The following is a 22,774-nucleotide window of genomic DNA, read 5'->3' as shown; positions in this document are numbered from 1 at the left end:
CATGTTCTCAATGAACCCAAAAAACTCATTAATATCAAAGCTGAATATTTTTGGAAGTAGTTTTTAGTTTGTTTTTAGTTTTAGCTATTTTAGGGGGATATCTGTGTGTGCAGGTGACTATTACTGTGCATAATTATTAGGCAACTTAACAAAAAACAAATATATACCCATTTCAATTATTTATTTTTACCAGTGAAACCAATATAACATCTCAACATTCACAAATATACATTTCTGACATTCAAAAACAAAACAAAAACAAATCAGTGACCAATATAGCCACCTTTCTTTGCAAGGACACTCAAAAGCCTGCCATCCATGCATTCTTTCAGTGTTTTGATCTGTTCACCATCAACATTGCGTGCAGCAGCAACCACAGCCTCCCAGACACTGTTCAGAGAGGTGTACTGTTTTCCCTCCTTGTAAATCTCACATTTGATGATGGACCACAGGTTCTCAATGGGGTTCAGATCAGGTGAACAAGGAGGCCATGTCATTAGATTTTCTTCTTTTATACCCTTTCTTGCCAGCCACGCTGTGGAGTACTTGGACGCGTGTGATGGAGCATTGTCCTGCATGAAAATCATGTTTTTCTTGAAGGATGCAGACTTCTTCCTGTACCACTGCTTGAAGAAGGTGTCTTCCAGAAACTGGCAGTAGGACTGGGGGTTGAGCTTGACTCCATCCTCAACCCGAAAAGGCCCCACAAGCTCATCTTTGATGATACCAGCCCAAACCAGTACTCCACCTCCAACTTGCTGGCGTCTGAGTCGGACTGGAGCTCTCTGCCCTTTACCAATCCAGCCACGGGCCCATCCATCTGGCCCATCAAGACTCACTCTCATTTCATCAGTCCATAAAACCTTAGAAAAATCAGTCTTGAGATATTTCTTGGCCCAGTCTTGACGTTTCAGCTTGTGTGTCTTGTTCAGTGGTGGTCGTCTTTCAGCCTTTCTTACCTTGGCCATGTCTCTGAGTATTGCACACCTTGTGCTTTTGGGCACTCCAGTGATGTTGCAGCTCTGAAATATGGCCAAACTGGTGGCAAGTGGCATCTTGGCAGCTGCACGCTTGACTTTTCTCAGTTCATGGGCAGTTATTTTGCGCCTTGGTTTTTCCACACGCTTCTTGCGACCCTGTTGACTATTTTGAATGAAACGCTTGATTGTTCGATGATCACGCTTCAGAAGCTTTGCAATTTTAAGAGTGCTGCATCCCTCTGCAAGATATCTCACTATTTTTGACTTTTCTGAGCCTGTCAAGTCCTTCTTTTGACCCATTTTGCCAAAGGAAAGGAAGTTGCCTAATAATTATGCACACCTAATATAGGGTGTTTATGTCATTAGACCACACCCCTTCTCATTACAGAGATGCACATCACCTAATATGCTTAATTGGTAGTAGGCTTTCGAGCCTATACAGCTTGGAGTAAGACAACATGCATAAAGAGGATGATGTGGTCAAAATACTCATTTGCCTAATAATTCTGCACGCAGTGTATGTATGTATGTATGCATATGTATATTATAATGACCACCTGCCTTCATTAATCTATACACTAGTACCCTGTATTAGACAATAATCCTTATAAAATATCACTTATATTATTTTACACTTCTGACAACAGTTTTGGAAAACCGTCCCAGTCAAAGTGACTAACTTGGCCTGTCTTTAATATGTCCTACATTGGGTCTTTTGGATCTTTTGTATGGATTTCTATTGCCATATTCCCTAAAATATCCATAAATGTGTATCTGCAACATTAAAAATACAGCTGACAATTTATATGAAAAACTGTAACACTGTGAAGCACTTCCTTCTATTGCAGTAAAGGTGAATTCACATGTGGCAGATTTATTGCAGAAATGTCTGATTATTCTGTTCATCTGAACATGCTGCAGAAAAAAAAAAACATTTCAATGTACTGGATGGATTTTCAGTGGTTATTATTTCTGCAACAAATCAGCTGTGCTGTGTGAACATACCCTATGGCAGGGATCAGCAACCTCTGGCACTTCAAAAACTACAATTCCCAGAATGTTACATTCACTTCTATAGGAGTTATAAAATCAGCTAAGGAAGTGTGCATGCTGGGAGTTGTAGTTTCACAGCAGCTGGAGTGCTGACCCTTTCCGCCAGGTATCTCTCACTGTTATATGTATATAGTCACTGTGTGCATATGGCGGATTTTTTAAACCGAAATTCAAGGCTGAATTTGATTTCTGCCATGGATTTGCAGTCATACAGGCTGCTGATATGGACCTGGATTTAGAGGATTTGCTGTCGTACAGGCTTCTGATCTGGACCCGGATTTAGAGGATTTGCTGTCGTACAGGCTTCTGATCTGGACCCGGATTTAGAGGATTTGCTGTCGTACAGGCTGCTGATCTGGACCTGGATTTAGAGGATTTGCTGTCGTACAGGCTTCTGATCTGGACCTGGATTTAGAGGATTTGCTGTCGTACAGGCTGCTGATCTGGACCTGGATTTAGAGGATTTGCTGTCGTACAGGCTGCTGATGTGGACCCAGATTTAACCCGGTCCACTGTAATATATTCAGGCTAGACAATGATGTTCCTACTCTACCAACTTTAGCTTATCTATTTACCAGGAGTATTCTGTGTGTAAGCAGTTTCTGTTCCTTCACCCCCTCATACTACAGGGTGGGCCATTTATATGGATACACCTTAATAAAATGGGAATGGTTGGTGATATTAACTTCCTGTTTGTGGCACATTAGTATATGTGAGGGGGGAAACTTTTCAAGATGGGTGGTGACCATGGCGGCCATTTTGAAGTCAGCCATTTTGAATCCAACTTTTGTTTTTTCAATAGGAAGTGGGTCTTGTGTCACATCAAACTTATTGGGAATTTCACAAGAAAAACAATGCTTGGTTTTAACGTAACTTTATTCTATCATGAGTTATTTACAAGTTTCTCTTTGTTTACAGCCATTGACATGTCGCCGAGGTTAACACGTGAGGAGCGGATAGAAATTGTGTTGATGTCTGGTGAACGCAGTAACCGGGTCATTGCAGCAGATTTCAATGCAAGACACCCTACGAGACCACCCATCTCCCATGCTACAGTTAGCAAACTGCTTGCTAAGTTTCGTGAAACTGGTTCAGTGTTGGATTTGCCAAAATGTGGACGCATGAAATCTGTCTCTAATAAAGAAACATCAGTGGCTGTCCTAGCTTCATTCAGCAAGAGCCCACAGCGTAGCACTCGCCGCATGTCACTGGAGAGTGGCATTAGTCGAACATCCCTTCGGCGGATATTAGCTACTCACAAATGGCACCCTTACAAACTCCAGTCCTGCAGCATCTCAACGAGGATGACCCAGATCGGCGCACTGAATTTGCAGAATGGGCAAAACAAAAATTGGAACAGGACCCTCAGTTTACGCAGAAGATTTTGCTCAGTGATGAGGCAAACTTTTTTATGTGAATGGTGAAGTTAACAAACAAAACCACCGCTATTGGTCTGACACTAACCCACATTGGATAGATCCCTCCAAGACTGTTGGAACAAAAAAATTAATGGTATGGTGTGGTATATGGGGTACAAAGATAGTGGGGCCATTCTTCATCAATGGAAACCTCAAAGGCCACTGAATATGCAAAATTGCTACATGATGATGTGTTTCCCTCTTTATGCACTGAAGCTGGCACGTTCCCAGAGTTTTTCCAGCAAGATGGTGCACCACCACATTATGGGTGTCAGGTCCGAGCATTCCTAGATGAACAGTTTCCTGGAAAGTGGATTGGTCGTCGTGGGCCAGTTGAATGGCCCCCAAGGTCTCCCGATCTGACCCCCTTAGACTTTTATCTTTGGGGTCATCTGAAGGCAATTGTCTATGCTGTGAAGATACGAGATGTGCAGCACCTGAAACTACGGATACTGGAAGCCTGTGCAAGCATTTCTCCTGCGGTGTTGCTATCAGTGTGTGAAAAGTGGGAGAAGAGGGTTGCATTGACAATCCAACACAATGGGCAGCACATTGAACACATTTTATAAGTGGTCAGAAACTTGCAAATAACTCATGAAAGAATAAAGTTACGTTAAAACCAAGCACACCATTGTTTTTCTTGTGAAATTCCCAATAAGTTTGATGTGTCACATGACCCTCTTCCTATTGAAAAAACAAAAGTTGGATTCAAAATGGCCAACTTTAAAATGGCCGCCATGGTCACCACCCATCTTAAAAAGTTTCCCCCCTCACATATACTAATGTGCCACAAACAGGAAGTTAATATCACCAACCATTCCCATTTTATTAAGGTGTATCCATATAAATGGCCCACCCTGTATAGTAGAGGGATCATGTGATTTAGTGACACAATGACTTCCCATTATGTTATTGTTGCACAGATCTGTGCGTAGTCCTCGTTTGTAGGCACCGAGGGTCGTTGTCTTCGATGTTTAAGATTTGTAATTGTAAAATGATTTGACCTGTCTAATTGTCCCTGTAAGGAGCAGAGGAGAATGCTGGATGATTCCGCAGCTTAAGCACTCTGAATGTTTATCACGTTTGTTTTTGGTGTTTTTTTTATTTTATTTTTATTACACCTAGGGTCAATAAATGACTGATCTCTTCTTCCCAGAATTCAATAGCTGTTTTCTTTTCACAGGTTTATAAAGTTTTGGTTTCTGTTGGAAGAAATGAGTGGTTTGTCTTTAGAAGGTATGCAGAGTTTGATAAACTGTATAACACGGTAAGTCTGATATATTTACTGTCTGCTTTCAATATGGCCCCTACACAAAAAATGTGGACCGCACAACATGTGTCGACATCTGTATATCTGTTCTGCTGGCCCACGAAAAAAATAGAATATGTCCATTTTACGGACAAGTATAGGACATTTCTACAGAAGGGAGAAAAAAATGGCAGCACGCACACGGCCAGTGTTTTGTGGATTGAAAAACACATATGAGTGCAAGAGGCCTAAGAATTACATTTAAAGGAAAAGATCACCATGACAATGCCCTGCAGTCTGCGGCAGCATGTTATAGAGCAGGAGTAGCTGAGCAGATTCATGTATAGTTTTTGGGGGGCTATTCAGTATAAGGCCTCATGCACACGACCGTATTTTTTTGCGGTCCGCAAAACGGGGTTCCGTTTTTCCGTGATCCGTGACCGTTTTTTCGTCCGTGGGTCTTCCTTGATTTTTGGAGGATCCACGGACATGAAAAAAAAGTCGTTTTGGTGTCCGCCTGGCCGTGCGGAGCCAAATGGATCCGTCCTGAATTACAATGCAAGTCAATGGGGACGGATCCGTTTGACGTTGACACAATATGGTGCAATTTCAAACGGATCCGTCCCCCATTGACTTTCAATGTAAAGTCAGGAGTTAATATACCATCGGATCAGAGTTTTCTCCCATCCGATGGTATATTTTAACTTGAAGCGTCCCCATTACCATGGGAACGCCTCTATGTTAGAATATACTGTCGGATTTGAGTTACATCGTGAAACTCAAATCCGACAGTATATTCTAACACTGAGGCGTTCCCATGGTGATGGGGACGCTTCAGGTTAGAATATACTAAAAGAACTGTGTACATGACTGCCCCCTGCTGCCTTGCAGGTGCTGCCAGGCAGCAGGGGGCAGCCCCCCCCATCCCTGTAGTTAACACATTGGTGGCCGGCCCCCCCTCCCCTGTAGTTAACTCATTGGTGGCCAGTGCGGCCGGCCCCCCCCCCTCCCCTGTAGTTAACTCATTGGTGGCCAGTGGGCCTTCTCCCCTCCCCCTCCTAATTAAAATCTCCCCCCTATCATTGGTGGCAGCGGAGTGTACCGACGCTACTGCAGTCCCGGTTGCCATGGTTACTTAGCAATTTGTAGAACCATTATACTTAGCTGCGATCTCTGGCCGGGAGCGGGAGCGTCCGGCCGGGAGCTCCTCCTACTGGTAAGTGACAGGTCCGGCCGGGAGCTCCTCCTACTGGTAAGTGACAGGTCCGGCCGGGAGCTCCTCCTACTGGTAAGTGACAGGTCTGTGCGGGAGCTCCTCCTACTGGTAAGTGACAGGTCCGGCCGGGAGCTCCTCCTACTGGTAAGTGACATGACCTGTCACTTACCAGTAGGAGGAGCTCCCGCACAGACCTGTCACTTACCAGTAGGAGGAGCTCCCGGCCGGACGCAGAGATCGCAGCTCGCAGGTAAGTATAATGGTTCTACAAATTGCTAAGTAACCATGGCAACCGAGACTGCAGTAGTGTCCTGGTTGCCATGGTTACCGATCGGAGCCCCAGCGATTAAACTGGGACCCCGATCGGTACACTCCGCTGCCACCAATGATAGGGGGGAGATTTTAATTAGGAGGGGGAGGGAGGGGAGAAGGCCCACTGGCCACCAACGAGTTAACTACATGGGAAGGGAGGGGGAGGGGCCCACTGCCCACCAACGAGTTAACTACAGGGGAGGGAGGGGGGCCGGCCGCACTGGCCACCAATGAGTTAACTACAGGGGGGGGCCCACTGGCCACCAATGAGTTAACTACAGGGGAGGGGGGGCCGGCCGCACTGGCCACCAATGTGTTAACTACGGGGGGGGGGGCTGCCCCCTGCTGCCTGGCAGCACCTGCCAGGCAGCAGGGGGCAGTCATGTACACAGTTCTGTTAGTATATTCTAACCTGAAGCGTCCCCATCACCATGGGAACGCCTCTGTGTTAGAATATACTGTCGGATTTGAGTTTTCACGAAGTGAAAACTCATCTCTGAAAAAGCTTTTATGCAGACGGATCTTCGGATCCGTCTGTATAAAAACTAACCTACGGCCACGGATCACGGACACGGATGCCAATCTTGTGTGCATCCGTGTTCTTTCACGGACCCATTGACTTGAATGGGTCCGTGAACCGTTGGCCGTGAAAAAAATAGGACAGGTCATATTTTTTTCACGGCCAGGAAACACGGCTCACGGATGCGGCTGCCAAACGGTGCATTTTCCGATTTTTCCACGGACCCATTGAAAGTCAATGGGTCCGCGAAAAAAAACGGAAAACGGCACAACGGCCACGGATGCACACAACGGTCGTGTGCATGAGGCCTTAGGCAGCTTTCACATCTGCGCTTATTATTTACATTCTTCTGCTCCTATAATGGAAACAAAAGAAAAATGAAAATAACGGAAGTGCCATGACTATAATGGGAATCGTTAGGTTTCCGTACAGAAGAACGTTTATTTTTTTTTCAGCAGAGAAAAAAGTAAAGCATGCCATAAACTACTATTCACTCTAAAGTGTATTTTCATCAATTACTCCCATTTCTCCTTGGATATTTTTTTCTTTTCTTTTTTTCCAGATTTTCTTCATTTGCAGTTTTTTCTTATCCCCTATGCTTGAATCCTACTTCCTGGTTTGTCATGTGACTGCTGTCCAGTCATGCCTGACATCAGCAGATCATGTGACACTAAGCACACCCCTTGTTCTGAGGGTTCCTACATTGCAAGGCTCCAAGGCAGGACTTAACTAGAGTTGAGCAAAGAAAGCTTCGGATGCTTAATCCGAAGTCTCTTCATTCAAAACTTCGGAATAATACGGTACGTAGATTCGTCTCGGTACAGTATTAGAATGTATGGGCTCCAATGAGCCGAAATTCACGAAGTGGCGCGTGACTTCGTTGAATAACTTCGGTAGTTGATTTTTAAAGTGGAAAACCACTTTAAAACTTGAAACCGAACTCGGCTGGGTGCTAGTCGGAATCGAATCCGAGTTCAGTTTCCAGTTTTAAAGTGATTTTCCACTTTAAAAATCAACTACCCGAGTTATTCAACGAAGTCACGTGAGGCTTCGTGAATAACTTACTTCAGCTCATCGGAGCCCATACATTCTAATACTGTACGGAGACAAATCTCCATATTATTTTGAAGTTTTGAAAAAAGCAACTTTGGAATTAAGCATCCGAAGTTCTCTTCGTTCAACTCTAGACATAACCAACAGCAACTGAAAATCGAAACTGATTTGCTATAGGGGTGCAGTGGTAGGCTAATAACTATAGAATAAGGCCGTTTTTGGTGAAAGTGCTATAACTTTGACAACAACAGTTGGGCTGGACACATTTGTTTTAGTGGCATGACCCCTTTAAGGCCAATGCTAATATCTGTGGTGTTTAGCACCCCTCTTACATGTACCACCTTTTTATATACCTGTATGTTGTTCTTGCATTAACAAAATGCAGTATTTATCATTTAACAATACTGAACCATTGAAACCAGATATAGAGTACTGTAGTAGTAAGTCCAGTGATCTCATGTCATACATTTTCAGTATAGTTTTGTGTAAACAGGTTTATTAAAATGTAGACATTACCAAATTTAGTCCTGAGCGTATCTCTGTAATCTGATATCCTTTATTGCTCTCTTAGCTAAGAAAACAATTTCCAGCTATAAACCTAAAGATACCTGCTAAGAGGATCTTTGGAGATAATTTTGATCCAGGTAAGTAAAATGTTTGTTTTTCTTTTATTTTATGCAATAAAACCTGGTACATTGCCTGTCCAAAGTCTGTTTGTCTAAGAAAACAGTTTCCAGCTATAAACCTAAAGATACCTGTCAAGAGGATCTTTGAGGATAATTTTGATCCAGGTAAGGGTTCACATCAGCGTTATGTATTCCATTATGGCTTTCCATTATAACGGAAAATAATAGAATCCATAAGACGGAAGTCAAAACGCAAGCCTTTAAGAGGCATTCCGTTTTGCTTTCCGTCATAATAGAAGTCTATGAGAATCATAACGGATCCGTCTGGTTACCTTTATGCAGAACAGACAAAAAAGTCCTGTCGACAGGACTTTGTTTTCCGTCTTGCATAACGGGAACTAGACTGATCCGTTATGATTCCCATAGACTTCTATTATGACAGATCAAAATGGAATGCCTCTTAAAGGCTTCCGTTTTGACTTCCATTATGGCTTTCCGTTATAACGGAAAATAACGGACTCCATAAGACGGAATGCAAAACGCTGATGTGAACCCACCCTAAGTAAACTGTTTGTTTTTCTTTATTTTATGCAATAAAACCTGGCACATTGCCTGTCCAAAGTCTCTTACCCCGTATGTACAGCTGCACATGCACAGTGTCTTCAGGTCCTAAATGATTGCTCATACAGGGCAAGACTCATGGATGATGTGATGTACATGGGCGCACAAAGACTAGCTTTACCCATGTCTCCATTTTACATTACAGCAGAGACCTTCAGCAGAATTAATCTAGACTTTATATTGGAAAAGACTCAGCACCATGCATTAAAATGGATAGCCCATTGATTTCAATAGGAACTGTGCAATGCTTTCCTTCTCCTGTGGTGGCACTGCAGGTAAACTGAACACTTTCTACCGGGTTCCCTCACAGATTACAAATGATCACTGAAGGTCCCATCAGTGGGACATCCTGTGGCCAGGAACTCTTCTAACAAATAGGGATTGTTAAAAGTAAATGACCTATTTAAGGGTCACACGTATCTGTCCACATAAATATTTTGCAAAAATTGAACAGCCCTAAGGTTCGTGCTCTACATATGGAAATGCACCCCTTAATGCAAGTTCTAAGAATATAAGTAGCATGGGCATAACTATAGCCTTAGCAGTCATAGCGCTTGCTATGGGGCCCGGAGGTTGAAGGGGTACATTGTACCTTTTTGTGAGGAATAACAATATGATGGCTTTTGTTATAATATGGGTTTTCTGATAAATGGTGCTAGTTATGCTGCTGTTTTAATTTTCTAACACTAGGTGCTGGGGCCCCAACTTATTTTGCTACGGGACCCATGAATTATATTTACACCCTTGTTTAGTAGTTACCAAGGGTAACAAGACCATAGGCATTATTACGGTATGTCCTGCAGCAGCCAGTACTTTATCATTTACTCTGAAGCGGTTTATGAGCCACTTCTTAAAGGGGTAGTCTCACTTCAGCAAATGGCATTTATCATGTAGACAAAGTTAATACAAGCCACTTTCTAATGTATTGAGATTGTCCATATTAATTCCTTTGCTGGCTTGATTCATTTTTCCATCACATTATACACTGCTTGTATCCAGGGGTTATGACCACCCTGCAATCCAGCATTGGTGGCCATGCCTGTACACTATAGGAAAAGGCGCTGGCCTCTGGTGGCAGGGACCACGGAAGCGCGCATAGGCATGCGCTTTTTCCTATAGTATGCAAGCACGACCACTGCTTCTTGATTGCAGGGTGGTCGTAACCTCTGAATATGAGCAGTGTATATTGTGATGGAAAAAAGAATCAAGCCAGCAAAGGAGGCAATATGGGCAATCACAGTACATTAGTTAGTGCCTTGTATTAACTTTCTCTCAGGGGCAGATTGGCCATAGACCTTACAGGGAAATTTCCCGGTGGGCCGATGCCCAGGGGGCCACTTAGGCCCCCCTCACAGCCGGCCAGTGGAAGTTTTTGGGGATGTATTTTGTGCTTCTGGCAGTATTTTGTGATGGACCGTGGTATTTGGCTCTGTTGGGATTGTATAATGTGCCACAAGATGGTATTATTGCCCCCCCCCCCCCCTTTCCATGCATTTGTACCAAACTACAAAACAGGGCCACTTTTAGTATTTTTTCCAGGGCCATTTTACGTTCCCTGCTTTCTCTACACAAAATTTGCCATTTGCTGACGTGACACAAACCCTTTAAAGTATTACTATCACCTTACGGTAGTTCTCCTTTGGTAAGTGGTTGGCACAGGAGAAGGAAAGTCCTCTAAAAAGCAATCTGTGACAGACCTCCTCTGCAGAAAGAGATGCCAATGTACATTAGCATTTTATTTCAGTATAATTGTCTGGTTGGTGTTTCTTCTTATGTTACATACACACATGTCAATGGAGAATCATAAAAATATAATCAAATACAGTAATATGTATGTGCTACCAGTCATAGCTTTTTTATTTTATTTTTTATTTTTTTCATTCCAGATTTTATCCAGCAGAGAAGAGCAGGGCTCAATGAATTTATCCAGAGTTTACTCCGATATGCAGAACTATGCAGCCAGTAAGCACCTGTTATTATAAGCACACTTTAAAGAGGTACTTCAGGCAACATGTATTGATGACCTATCCTCCAGATTTGTCATCAATATCAGATAGGAGATGTCTGCCTCTAGTTCTGAACATTATACAGCTTCCGCTGTCACAGCACCCCGGAACAGCTTATCAGTGGGGGTGCCAGGTTTTGGAACGCCACCAAATCTGCTATTGATGACAAATCTGGAGGATAGGTCATTAATATCTGCAGCCTGAAGAACCTTTTTTATGTCTTCACAGTGATTGAAGTAATGATATTGCAGGAATGTTTTAATTTTTATGATATTGCAGATTATATACTAGAATTATAGAGCTGGCAATGTGAAAGTGTTCCGTATATAGGTAGCATGATAGACAATGTAAAAATACAGCTAAATTGTTGATATTTTGTACATAAGGATTCATCAAAACTGTGGGAGAAACTTTATACGTGCTCATCAACTTTAGCATACAAGTGGCAGTCGCCAGTGTGTATAACAAAAGATCTGTGTGTGTAAACGGCCATCTGACCAATGATTGGTCAGAAAATCTGTCAGATATTCTGTTGGTGTAATACACCCCTTAGGCCTCTTTCACACACATGACGGATTGGCTCCGGATGTGTTCAGGATGCGTTCAGGGAAACTCGCACTATTTTGCAAGCAAGTTCAGTTAGTTTTGTCTGCGATTGCGTTCAGTTGTTCAGTTTTTTCCACACGGGTGCAATCCGTTTTGATGCGTTTTTCACGCGCGTGATAAACTGAAGGTTTACAAACCTCTATTAGCAAACATCAGTGAAAAACGCATTGCATCCGCACTTGCTTGCGGATGCAATGCGTTTTTCACTGAAGCCCCATTCACTTCTATGTCCTCTTTCACATGGGCGAGTTTTCCGTGCGGGTGCAATGCGTGAGGTGAACGCATTGCACCCGCACTGAATCCGGACCCATCAATTTCTATGGGGCTGTGCACATGAGCGGTGATTTTCACGCATCACTTTTGCGTTAAGTGAAAATCGCAGCATGCTCTATATTGTGCATTTTCCACGCAACGCAGGCCCCATAGAAGTGAATGGGGCTGCGTGAAAATCTCAAGCATCCGAAAGCAAGTGCGCATGTGGTGCGATTTTCACGCACGGTTGCTAGGAGACGATCGGGATGGGGACCAGATCATTATTATTTTCCCTTATAACATGGTTATAAGGAAAAATAATAGCATTCTTAATACAGAATGCATAGTACAATAGGGCTGGAGGGGTTAAAAAAAAATTAAAAATAATTTAACTCCCCTTAATCCACTTGATCGCGCAGTCCGACTTCTCTTCTGTCTTCATCTTTGCTGTGCACAGGAAAAGGACCTGTGGTGACGTCACTGCGCTCATCACATGGTCCGTCACATGATCCATCACCATGGTAAAAGATCATGTGATGAACGCAGTGACGTCATCAAAGGTCCTATTCCTCAAAGAAGAAGACAGAAGAGAAGTCGGCTGCGTGAACAAGTGGATTAAGGTGAGTTAAATTATTTTAAAAAAAAAATTTTAACCCCTCCAGCCCTATTGTTCTATGCATTCTGTATTAAGAATGCTATTATTTTCCCTTATAACCATGTTATAAGGGAAAAAAAATACAATCTACACAACCCCGATCCCAAACCCGAACTTATGTGAAGAAGTTCGGGTTTGGGTATCAAACATGGCGATTTTTCTCACGCGGGTGCAAAACGCATTACAATGTTTTGCACTCGCGCGGAAAAATCGTGCATTTTCCCGCAAGGCACACGCATCTTATCCGGGCCAAAAACATGACGCCCGTGTGAAAGAGGCCTATGGGGGCAGGGCTACGTGAAAAATGCAGCACAGAACTGATGCGTGAAAAAACCGCTCATGTACACAGACCCATTGAAATTAATGGGTCCGGATTCAGTGCGGGTGTTGTGCGGTCACGCATTGCATCAGCGCGGAAAACTCGCTCGTGTGAAAGGGGCCTAAGGGTGCTGGCACACAGTGCAGTTCTGACATGCATTCAGGACGCCGTTTTTTTATTGTAGCTAGCTGAAATTATTTAAATCATTCCCACTATGAAGAACACGGGGGTTTAGCGAGGCTGCTAAACTGGCTAAATTGAAAACTGCATCCCGAATGCATGTCAGAGCTGCATTGTGTGCCAGCACCCTTAGGATCAGATTGGCAGGTCAAATCGGCTGTTTTCATGAGCTGCTGTGCTTTTCCAGTATATACAGCAAATGTGCTCTGCAAAAGACAGTGTGAAAGCAGCCTTACTGAATCAAGGTGGGCTTGTTTTCCTAGAAACCTGTTTAGGAGGTCCTACTACTTATCAAAGTTTGTAAACATGGCTTGTTTCAAGTGGATGGGAGCCGCTGCAGTTAACCAGACATGGCCACTACACTATGTACGCTGTTGGCTGGTGCCTGGTTCTGGTGCACAGCAGATCTTTCAAACAGCTGATCGGAGCCACACGGATCGGATCCAAGGATAGGTCATACACACGTGGACAAAGATTTTGATACCTTTCCGTTAAAGAAAGGAAAAACTCACAAGGGTCACCAAAATAACTTGAAACTGACAAAAGTAATAATAAAAATGTACTGAAAATCAACTTATGGTTCAACAGAATAATTTATAAAACAAACTAATGAAACTGGCCTGGACAAAAATGTTGGTACCCTTAACTCAATATTGTGTTGCACATCCTTTTGAGGCAATCACTTCAATCAGGTTATTTCTGTAACGCTCAATGAGAATTCTGCACCTCTTCACAGGTATTTTGGCAAACTGCTTCAGCTGTCTCAGGTTTGAAGGGTGCCTTCTGCAGACTGCATGTTTCATCTCCTTCCACAGATATTCTTTTTTTATTTTTTTATTTATCTTTATTTTTATTTTAGAAAGCATAAAATTAATACATAAACCAATATTAGTCACATCAGTGTATATAATATAACAATCATAAACATCATTATATCCCCCCCCCATTGGCTGTCGTCCCCTCCGTTCAATCAAGTGTAACATAATATCAATATTAAATATATTAAATATAGCTACGTAGCTCTACATGCAACTCTCCGTTTCCTTTCAATATCCTCATATATTTTAATTTGTTGAAGGTATAGACCCCACTCCCTTGACGAGGGCTGGGAGACAGAACCCCAATACTTGATCAGTATAGCTTTCACTACCATCAATCCTCTCATCCAAATCCGTCTAACCTGGGGCGGGGACTTCCGTTTCTGAGCCATAATCTCCAAAGATCACTATCAAGATCCCCGGGTTATAGTTCATTGAAGATTCCTTTTGTAGGGCAGAAAAAACCTCATCCCAATATTTTCATATTTTACTGCAGCTCCAAAGCAAATGGACATAGTTCGCATTTACATATCCACATTTAGGGCAGCAACAGTCCCGGTCCTTATTTTGGGGAAATTTTCCTTGGGTTTTGGGCGTATAGCACAATCTATGGAGGACCTTAAATTGGATTAATCTATGGGCACTGGAAACTGTCGTCTTTCTCAAGTTCCTATAGATAGTGGGCCACTGTAGTGGGGGGCAATTCAACTCTTGCTCCCACTTACTTGGGCTTTTAAAAGGTGTTACAGTTGCCAGTGCCATTCGGAGTTTAGCATATAATCTAGATCTCTTCACCTTCACATCCTTCTGAGCATCACAGTAATCAAAGAATATATTCTCTCGTGGAAAAATACGACCCCTATTCCTAGAGGCTTCAAATATATGTTTCAAACGTGCATACATAAATAAATCTAATGGTGAACTATCGGTAAAACCAAATTCCGAAAGTGATTTTAAAACGACCTACATGAAAAAGGTGGGACACCCTATTGATGCCATTTCGTGACCAATAACCAAAATCTGTAATTTTGAAGAATTCCTCCTGTTCCCCCACAGAGGGGTGAAAACAAACGGACCGGGGACTTTAAGGATCTCCTTCAGCCTATTCCACACCCTCTGTAGTGAGCAAGGGATCAGCAAGGACTTCCTCATTCCCATAGACCCAGTTTCCAAACATGCAAAAATATTCTCTATTGGCCTGTCGATAACTTTAGTCAAATACCGTGAAAGTAAGCTCTCTTTCCAATAACAACAATGCTGAATCTGTGCACATAAATAATAACCTTGAAAAAAAGGTAGTGACAGCCCACCATCTGCCTCCGACAACCATAAATATCTCTGCTTTATACGCACCCTCTTCCTTCCCCAAATTAAGTCGTTAATCAAGGTCTCCAGTCTATGGAAGAAGATATCGTCGATCCAAATGGGGGAAGCACACATCGGGAACAAGACTATAGGCAAAATAATCATCTTAATCAGTGCCATTCGATCTGTCTGTGCCAGTATCAATTTCCGCCAAGCGCCAACTTTGGCCCTAACTTTATTCAAAACTGGGGCCAAATTAAGGTCATAAAACCTACTTATAGGAACCCCAATCTTAACCCCCAAATAATCCAAGGTATCGTTAGGAACCAAGACACGGACTCTCTGCCCTTCATCTACAGCTTTCCGGTTCAGCGGGAGGAGCGATGACTTTGTCCAGTTGATCATATAGCCTGATAGTTTACCATAGTCTTCTATTACCTCTATCACATAGGGGAGAATTTTCCAACCCTGATCCAGGAACAGAATCACATCATCTGCATATAGGCTTATTTTATCGCTCACTCCCGCCACCCCGAAGCCATCTATACAATTATCTAAACGGATCCGACAAGCCAACGGTTCAATAAAAAGAGCGAAGAGGAGGGGAGACGGGGGACAACCCTGTCTCATCCCTCTCTGCATCATAACAGGAGAAGAACTAATACCATTGATATTAATATATGCAACCGGCTGTTCATATAGCATTTGGGTCATTTCCAGAAATAGCTTCCCAAGGCCAAAATAAGACATCGTAGCCCACAAAAAAGGCCACTCTATCCTGTCAAACGCCTTTGCGGCGTCTAAGGACAGGATGGAGTGGTCTATACTGCCCCCAACAGACAAAATCAGATAGACCCTATATATACTCATCTGTATTTGGCGGCCCGGGATAAAGCCCGTCTGGTCAGGGTGTACCAGACAAGCTATAACACTCTTCAAGCGACTAGCCAGAATTTTTGAATTAGGAGCGATATAGGTCTATATGACCCCATATCGCATGGATCCTTCTCCTTTTTCAAGACCAGGATAATCACTGCCTCTCTAAATGATGGAGGTAAAGAGCCGAATGCGCAGGATTCATTGAAAACTTGAAGTAGGATCGGCAGGAGTGATTTGGCATGGTACCTATACATTTCAAACGGCAATCCATCTGGGCCGGGAGATGAACTATATTTTTGGGAGGGAAGAGTCGCCTGGAGTTCCTCCAAAAGGATGGGGGAGTCCAACATCTCTCTATCTTGAATAGATAACTGGGGGAGCTCCAATTGTTTTAGATATTGATCCATGTCAGTACGACTAAGCATAGACTCAGATTTATAGAGGGTAGAATAATATTTCACAAATTCCTCTCTAATCTCCTCTGCGGATCTCACCCCAGTTCCTTTTGAATTCCTAATTTCTCTTATACTGGTAGCCTCTCTCTGGTTGGCCACCAAATGAGCCAAAAACCTGCCCGTTTTACCAGATTCGCAGAAACTATTCTGGCCTTGAAATAGGAGCTTGTGTTGTGCTTTTTTATATAAGAGTGTCTTAAGCTGTGAATTAGCCTCCTTTAACTGATTGATGTATTGCTCCTTGTGGCAGTCAATTAATGCGGCACGTAAACTCATTATTGACTCTGTCAGTTGTTGTTCCCTACGCCGTAATTCCACAGATATTCAATAGAATTTAGATCAGGGCTCATCGAATGCCACTTCAGAGTTGTCCAGTGCTTTGCTCTTAGCCATTCTTGGATGTTTTTTAGCTGTGTGTTTTGGGTCCTTATACTGTTGGAGGACCCATGACCTGTGACTGAGACTAAGCTTTCTGACACTGGGCAGCACATTTCACTCTAAAATGCCTTGATAGTCTTTATTTCTTTGTACCCTGCACAGAATTAAGACACCCTGTGCCAGATACAGCAAAGCAGCCGCAAAACATAACTGAGCCTTCTCTATATTTCACAGTATGTACTATAGGGGTCATTTATCAAACTGGTGTTCAACTTTACACCAGTTTGATAAATGATCCCCAATGTTCTTTTCTTTGTATGCTTCAGTTTTGCATCTGTGAACATAGAGCTCATGTGACTTGTCATAAAGCTCCAGTTTTGTCTCATCCAAAGACATTCTTCCAGAAGCTTTGTAGCTTGTTAATATGCATTTTGACAAATTCCAAAGTTTTTACTATGATTTGCTTTCAACAGTGGTTTCCTCGTCAGTCGTCTTCCTTGGAGTCCAATTTAGCTAAGACAGTGACAGATGGTGCAATCTAACACCGATGTACCTTGACCTTGAAGTTCACCTCTAATCTCTTTGTTCTGGGCACTTATTATCTACCTCTTCAATTTGTCATCAATTTTCCTCTTGCAGCCACATCCTAGGAGGTTGGCTACAGTCCTGTTGACCTTAAACTTCTGAATAATATGTGCATCTTCAGTAACAGGAACGTCAATTTTTTTTGGAGATGGCCTTATAGCCTGTGCCTTTTAACATGTTTGTCTATAATTTTCTTTCTAATCTCCTGAGACAATTCTCTCCTTACCCTTCTTTGGACCATGTTCAGTGTGGTACATGCCACTAAAGTGACTACTTTTGACCCTTCAAATAGTCAGACTGACTGATTACTATTTTGAAGACACCTGTGATGCTAATTACAAGACACACCTTAGTTTAAAATGTCCAGTTTTTGTCCAGACCAGTTTCATTAGTTTGTTTTTAAAAAATATTCTGCTGAACCACAATTCAAAAGCAATGTCTGATTTTCATTAGCTGATTTACAGCAAATTTTTAATTATTCATTTTGTCAGTTTCAAGTTATTTCAGTGATCCTTATGGGTTTTTATTACTTTAACGGAAGGGTACCAACAATTTTGTTCACGTGTGTAAATATTAAAGTCCCCCAAAAAAAACTTTAATTATATCTAAGGCCATACTCTGTTGTTACAAACAACATTTCATTGTTTAAAAGCTACAGTACGGACACCTTTTAGGAGCATTTTTTATTATTGCATTCTACTCCAATTCAGCTTAAAAAAAAAATTTAATTGGTGTTTGTTAACCATTTTCTAGTTTTTCTTCTAAGGTTTTCAGTTTCAGTACATTTGCAGACTCTCTGCTTCACACTGAATCCATCAGAGAACCGCTCTGTCAAATGGATCTGTAGCCCTTACCTCCTAACTCCTGACAGCTTGTAAGCACTCATTTACTCTAAATTCTTATCAAATTGATAAGAATTTAGCTATAATAAGTGTTTATGAATTGTTAGGAAAATACAGATAAGGACTACAGATCCAGGCGACAGAGCAGTTCTCTGATGGATTTAGTGTGAAGCAGACGGTCTGCTAGTCTGCAAATGCACTAAAACTGAAAAACTGAGTAGGCTGCAATAACAATAATAATAAAAATTGCCCCCAAAGGTGCCCATAGCCTTTAATTTGGCAATTGTTCTGTCAAGATAAATTTTTAGTCGGGTCCAAAAAACTTCACAACTGGAACAGAAGCTCATCAGCGTTTTGGTGTCCGCCTCCAAAGCGGAATGGAGATGGACCAGAGGCAAGCTGATGCATTCTGAGCGGATCCTTTTCCATTCAGAATGCATTAGGGCAAAACTGATCCGTTTTGGACCGCTTGTGAGAGCCCTGAACGGATCTCGCAAACAGAAAGCCAAAACGCCAGTGTGAAAGTTATTGGGAACAAGTGTTTGTAGGAATGCTCGTTCCCGATAACTGGCCTGATCCTCGACCCATGTAAAAGGGCATTCAGATATAATTATTAGGGCTCATGCACATGACTGTAGCCCTTTTTCAAATTCCAAAATATGGATACCGGCCATGTGCATCCCGTACTTTTTACAGGCCCTGTTGTAAAAATGCCTATTCATGTCCACAAAATGTACAAGAATAGGACATGTGCTATAATTTGTGGAATAGCCACACAAATGTGGACAGTAGGCGAGCGAATCAAAAACTTTGTTGTTAATGCTGTTTCCGTACAGCATTAAAATGTATTGGCTCCATGTGGGAAAAATTTGTCTCGGCCGAAGTTGCGTGGGACTTCGGTGAATTACTACTGTATTCCTATCTGCATATTTAAAAACATTTTAAAATGGGAATCTGAAGTGGGCTTTGGTACCGAGGTACCAGCCAGTACCAAAGCCCACTTTGGATTCCTATTTTAAAATGTCTTTAAATGCGCAGAAGACTTGATCAACTTCACTTAAATTTTTTGCAGCCCCATAGAAATGAATGGGTCCGTGTGGGATCTGCAAAAAATGCAGATTGTATATGCACCAGATATATGGTCGTGTGCATAAGCCCTTACAGTATTACAAGTCTACTTTGAAATGTTTGGATTGCTGGTCATTATTATTGTGCAGTTTTCAGTAACTGAGTTATCTGCTCAAAAGGTACCGTAAATCACTCCAAACAAAAGACTGCCAATTGATTTTCCTCTGTTCCACATGATTGCACTGTGGTTTCAAAAGTTTTCCATTCCTGTAATTAGCCCTAGGGATTCCTGAAACTGCTTACGCTTAAAGGTTTTTATTTACCATGTGATTTGACAATAAAGAACAAAGTGTCTCGTCATTCCATGGTGTTTTCAGAGTACATATACACCGGTGAAATGGATTTTGTGCTGTCACACCTTCATTAATTAAAACTGAACTTGCAAACTCTTTTTTTAATTTTGAGGCATTGATTGTAGGACGATTTTGGTTTATTATCCAGGAGTAGACATCTATTTTCACACTAGCATTTTTTGCAGATCCGTCATGAACACCATTGAAAGTCAATGGGGGACTGATCCGTTTTCTATTTTGTCCGAGAAAACGGATCCGTCCCCATTGACTTACATTGTGTGTCAGATCCGTCTTGCTCCGCACCACATCGCGGACAGAAAAACCCTGCTTGCAGCAATGGTGCACTCCGTTTCGTTCAGTTCAGTTTTGTCCCCATTGACAATGAATGGGGACAAAACTGAAGCGTTTTCTTCCACTATTGAGATCCTATGACTGATCTCAATAGCGGAATTGAAAACGCTAGTGTGAAAGTAGCCCAAGTAGCATGCAGCAAAAAAGGCCAAATGGATCCAGCAAGTAAAATCAATGATTCTTTATACATTTTTTTTTTTTTTAAATGAAGAAATAAACAAGTAATCTTCCTACATAAAATCAACATGTTTCCACCATAAAACAGGTTTTCTTCATGGATTCATAGTATAAAGTATTCAGATACAGGCATGTAACTGCTTTTTAAGCAAAAAATAAAGGGGGAATGAAATCAATTAAAAATGTTAAGGAAAGCCCGCTGTGCAGGTGTAGGGTAAAACGTAGATAATATATACTCTTGATGTCCATGCCTGTGGCTAAAGACCGACTTGCACTAAAAAAGAGTAAATAATATAATGACACGATGTACAATAATGTAGGAATGAGAAACAATTGTATATTAATAATGTAATACAATATCTGAATGATAATTCATTCCATAAGGGTGAGCTGTGTTTAAGGTAAAAATCCAGAAATCTTCTCTCTCCAATAATAATTTTTTGAAGCTGCCCCCTCGCTTGTATAATTCTACTTTTTTCTATACCAATTAAACTGCGGGACGCAACCTTACTATTATGTTGTTCCAAAAAGTGTTAAGATGCGCCAGAGATGTTCCGATTTTTATTTTTGTTGGTGATATCATTCAGATGCTCAAGGAAACGCACCTTCAGTTTTCTGGTTGTACTGCCTATGTAAGCTAAATTGTGTGGTAAATTGGATAGCCATGTGAGAAATTTGGAATAATTAGTTTTTAAATCGCTAGGTGCGATTTTTTTTATTTTTATTATTTATTTATTTATTTATTTTGGGCCAATTGTTTGAGCTTTCCTGTAAGACACTCTAAATCCTTCTGATAATATGTGGTGTAATTTTTCATCTTCATAAAGTATTGGTTTATATTTATAAATTAAAGAGTGTACTTGATTTGGTATACCGCTTCATGGCTGAACTAGCGCTGGAGGCTGTCACCATGCTGACAGAATAGCTCCTGCTGACACTAGTTAGAAGAAACTCGTTGAGCCGACACCCGCTGCTTGATGTTGATGAAGCTGAGCTATTGATGTAGCTCCTGAGCTCAAATAGTAGAGAGGATTGGTATCTATCTGTTTTTTAAACCAATTATTTTCACTTTTCTTTTTTTCACTGCGCCTGTCCAGCCTCAGGTGCATGCACTTACCTACACACCTTTCCTCTTTTCTTCCCCTGACACATAGGAGTTTGTATTGGCTCTGGCTGCAGTGAAATTTCTTCTATACCTGGTTGTCGATCTTCTAATCACTGGTACCCTGTGGGGGGTGTTCCACATGTATGGTAAACCCTGGGCTCAGTGTATAAAACCGATAACCAGTTCAATACAAACCCCCCCCCCCCCTCCCCGTGGCAGTAACAGGTGGGTAGTGACTTATATTTATCATATGTAGTCCACCGCTGACGCTCAAGACCTATCCATTAAAGTCCACTGAGCACAGTTCACGTTATTCTGCCACTGATAGGGTCTCCTTAAGGGGTTTTGATTTCCTTTCTTCCTCTTTTTCCTTTTTTTTTTGTGCATACCAATTAAAGTTGTAGTTTTTAGCGTCTCTATTTTATTCCGTGATTTATCTAATCATAGAGACGTGATACCTTCTCAATAATAACTGTCCGTGAATGGTACCCTGTAATTTTTGGTCTAAAAAATGTAATTTCATATTCATTTACGGTATGGGTATATGAAAGAATTGTATTTATTATTTAAATAGGATATAAAAGGAGGTACGGCAGACACATCTCCCTGCCAAATATATAGCAGGTCATCGATGTGTCTGCCGTTCCACCTAATATTATCCAAAATAGGATTATTTTCAATGTCTCCCAGTAAGCCATGGCCAAATTGGCCAGGGAAGGAGAGTGTTTTGCACCCATAAGGACACCAGTTTTTTGTAGAAAAAACTTTTTGTCAAACTGAAAAATATTTTTTGAATTAGAAAAACAGTAATTTCTAAAATAAAGTGTATGAGATACAATGAGTATTCACTATAAGCATCACAGCTAAGCCACCAGTTATTACAGTGCCAAGGTCTATGTTCCTTATTGCGCGATACTTCTTTTGTATCCTTAAAAAAGCCTGGTACTCTGCATACTAGGGGTGGTAGTAAATTGTCTAACCAGGCTGCTAGATTTTCACAAAGGGAACCCACACCTGAGACAATAAGTGGGGGAGGGGAGACCCTCTTGTGAACCTTCGGGAGCCCGTAGACAATAGGTGTAATAGGTTAATTTAATGAGTAAAAAGTCACTTTGCTTATGACCCCCAAAGCTAGACCTTCAGATAACAAGATAGTGTTTTTTTTTGTTTCAATAGGCTTTTAGTGGGGTCACTTGTCATTTCATAAATGAGTGGCTGGTTCAACATACTCATGATTTGCTGCTTATATTGCACAGTGTCCATCACAACCACAGCACCTCCTTTATCTGACTTTTTCATAGTGACAGAGATCTCATTCTGTAATTGTGATAATGCAAGTTTTTTTTAGCTGGTGACAAGTTGTGATGAACATGTGCAGCATCATATTTGGAA

General features: G+C 41.7%; 1 protein-coding gene across 1 annotated transcript in view; it reads left to right on the top strand.

Annotated features, from left to right (window-relative positions):
- The window catches only part of LOC121001948 (serine/threonine-protein kinase Sgk3), a 135,716-nt gene that overhangs the window by 53,201 nt on the left and 59,741 nt on the right, over window positions 1-22,774 (top strand). The window contains exons 3-5 of the mRNA XM_040433222.1: window positions 4,635-4,718; window positions 8,373-8,445; window positions 10,935-11,010. Coding sequence (XP_040289156.1) covers window positions 4,635-4,718; window positions 8,373-8,445; window positions 10,935-11,010 — 233 coding nt within the window. The remainder of the gene's footprint in view (window positions 1-4,634; window positions 4,719-8,372; window positions 8,446-10,934; window positions 11,011-22,774) is intronic.

Source organism: Bufo bufo, chromosome 5, assembly GCF_905171765.1.
Source record: "Bufo bufo chromosome 5, aBufBuf1.1, whole genome shotgun sequence".
Lineage (NCBI taxonomy): Eukaryota > Metazoa > Chordata > Amphibia > Anura > Bufonidae > Bufo > Bufo bufo.
The sequence above is the reverse complement of the archived record's forward strand: the minus strand, read 5'-3'. Positions and strand labels throughout refer to the sequence as shown.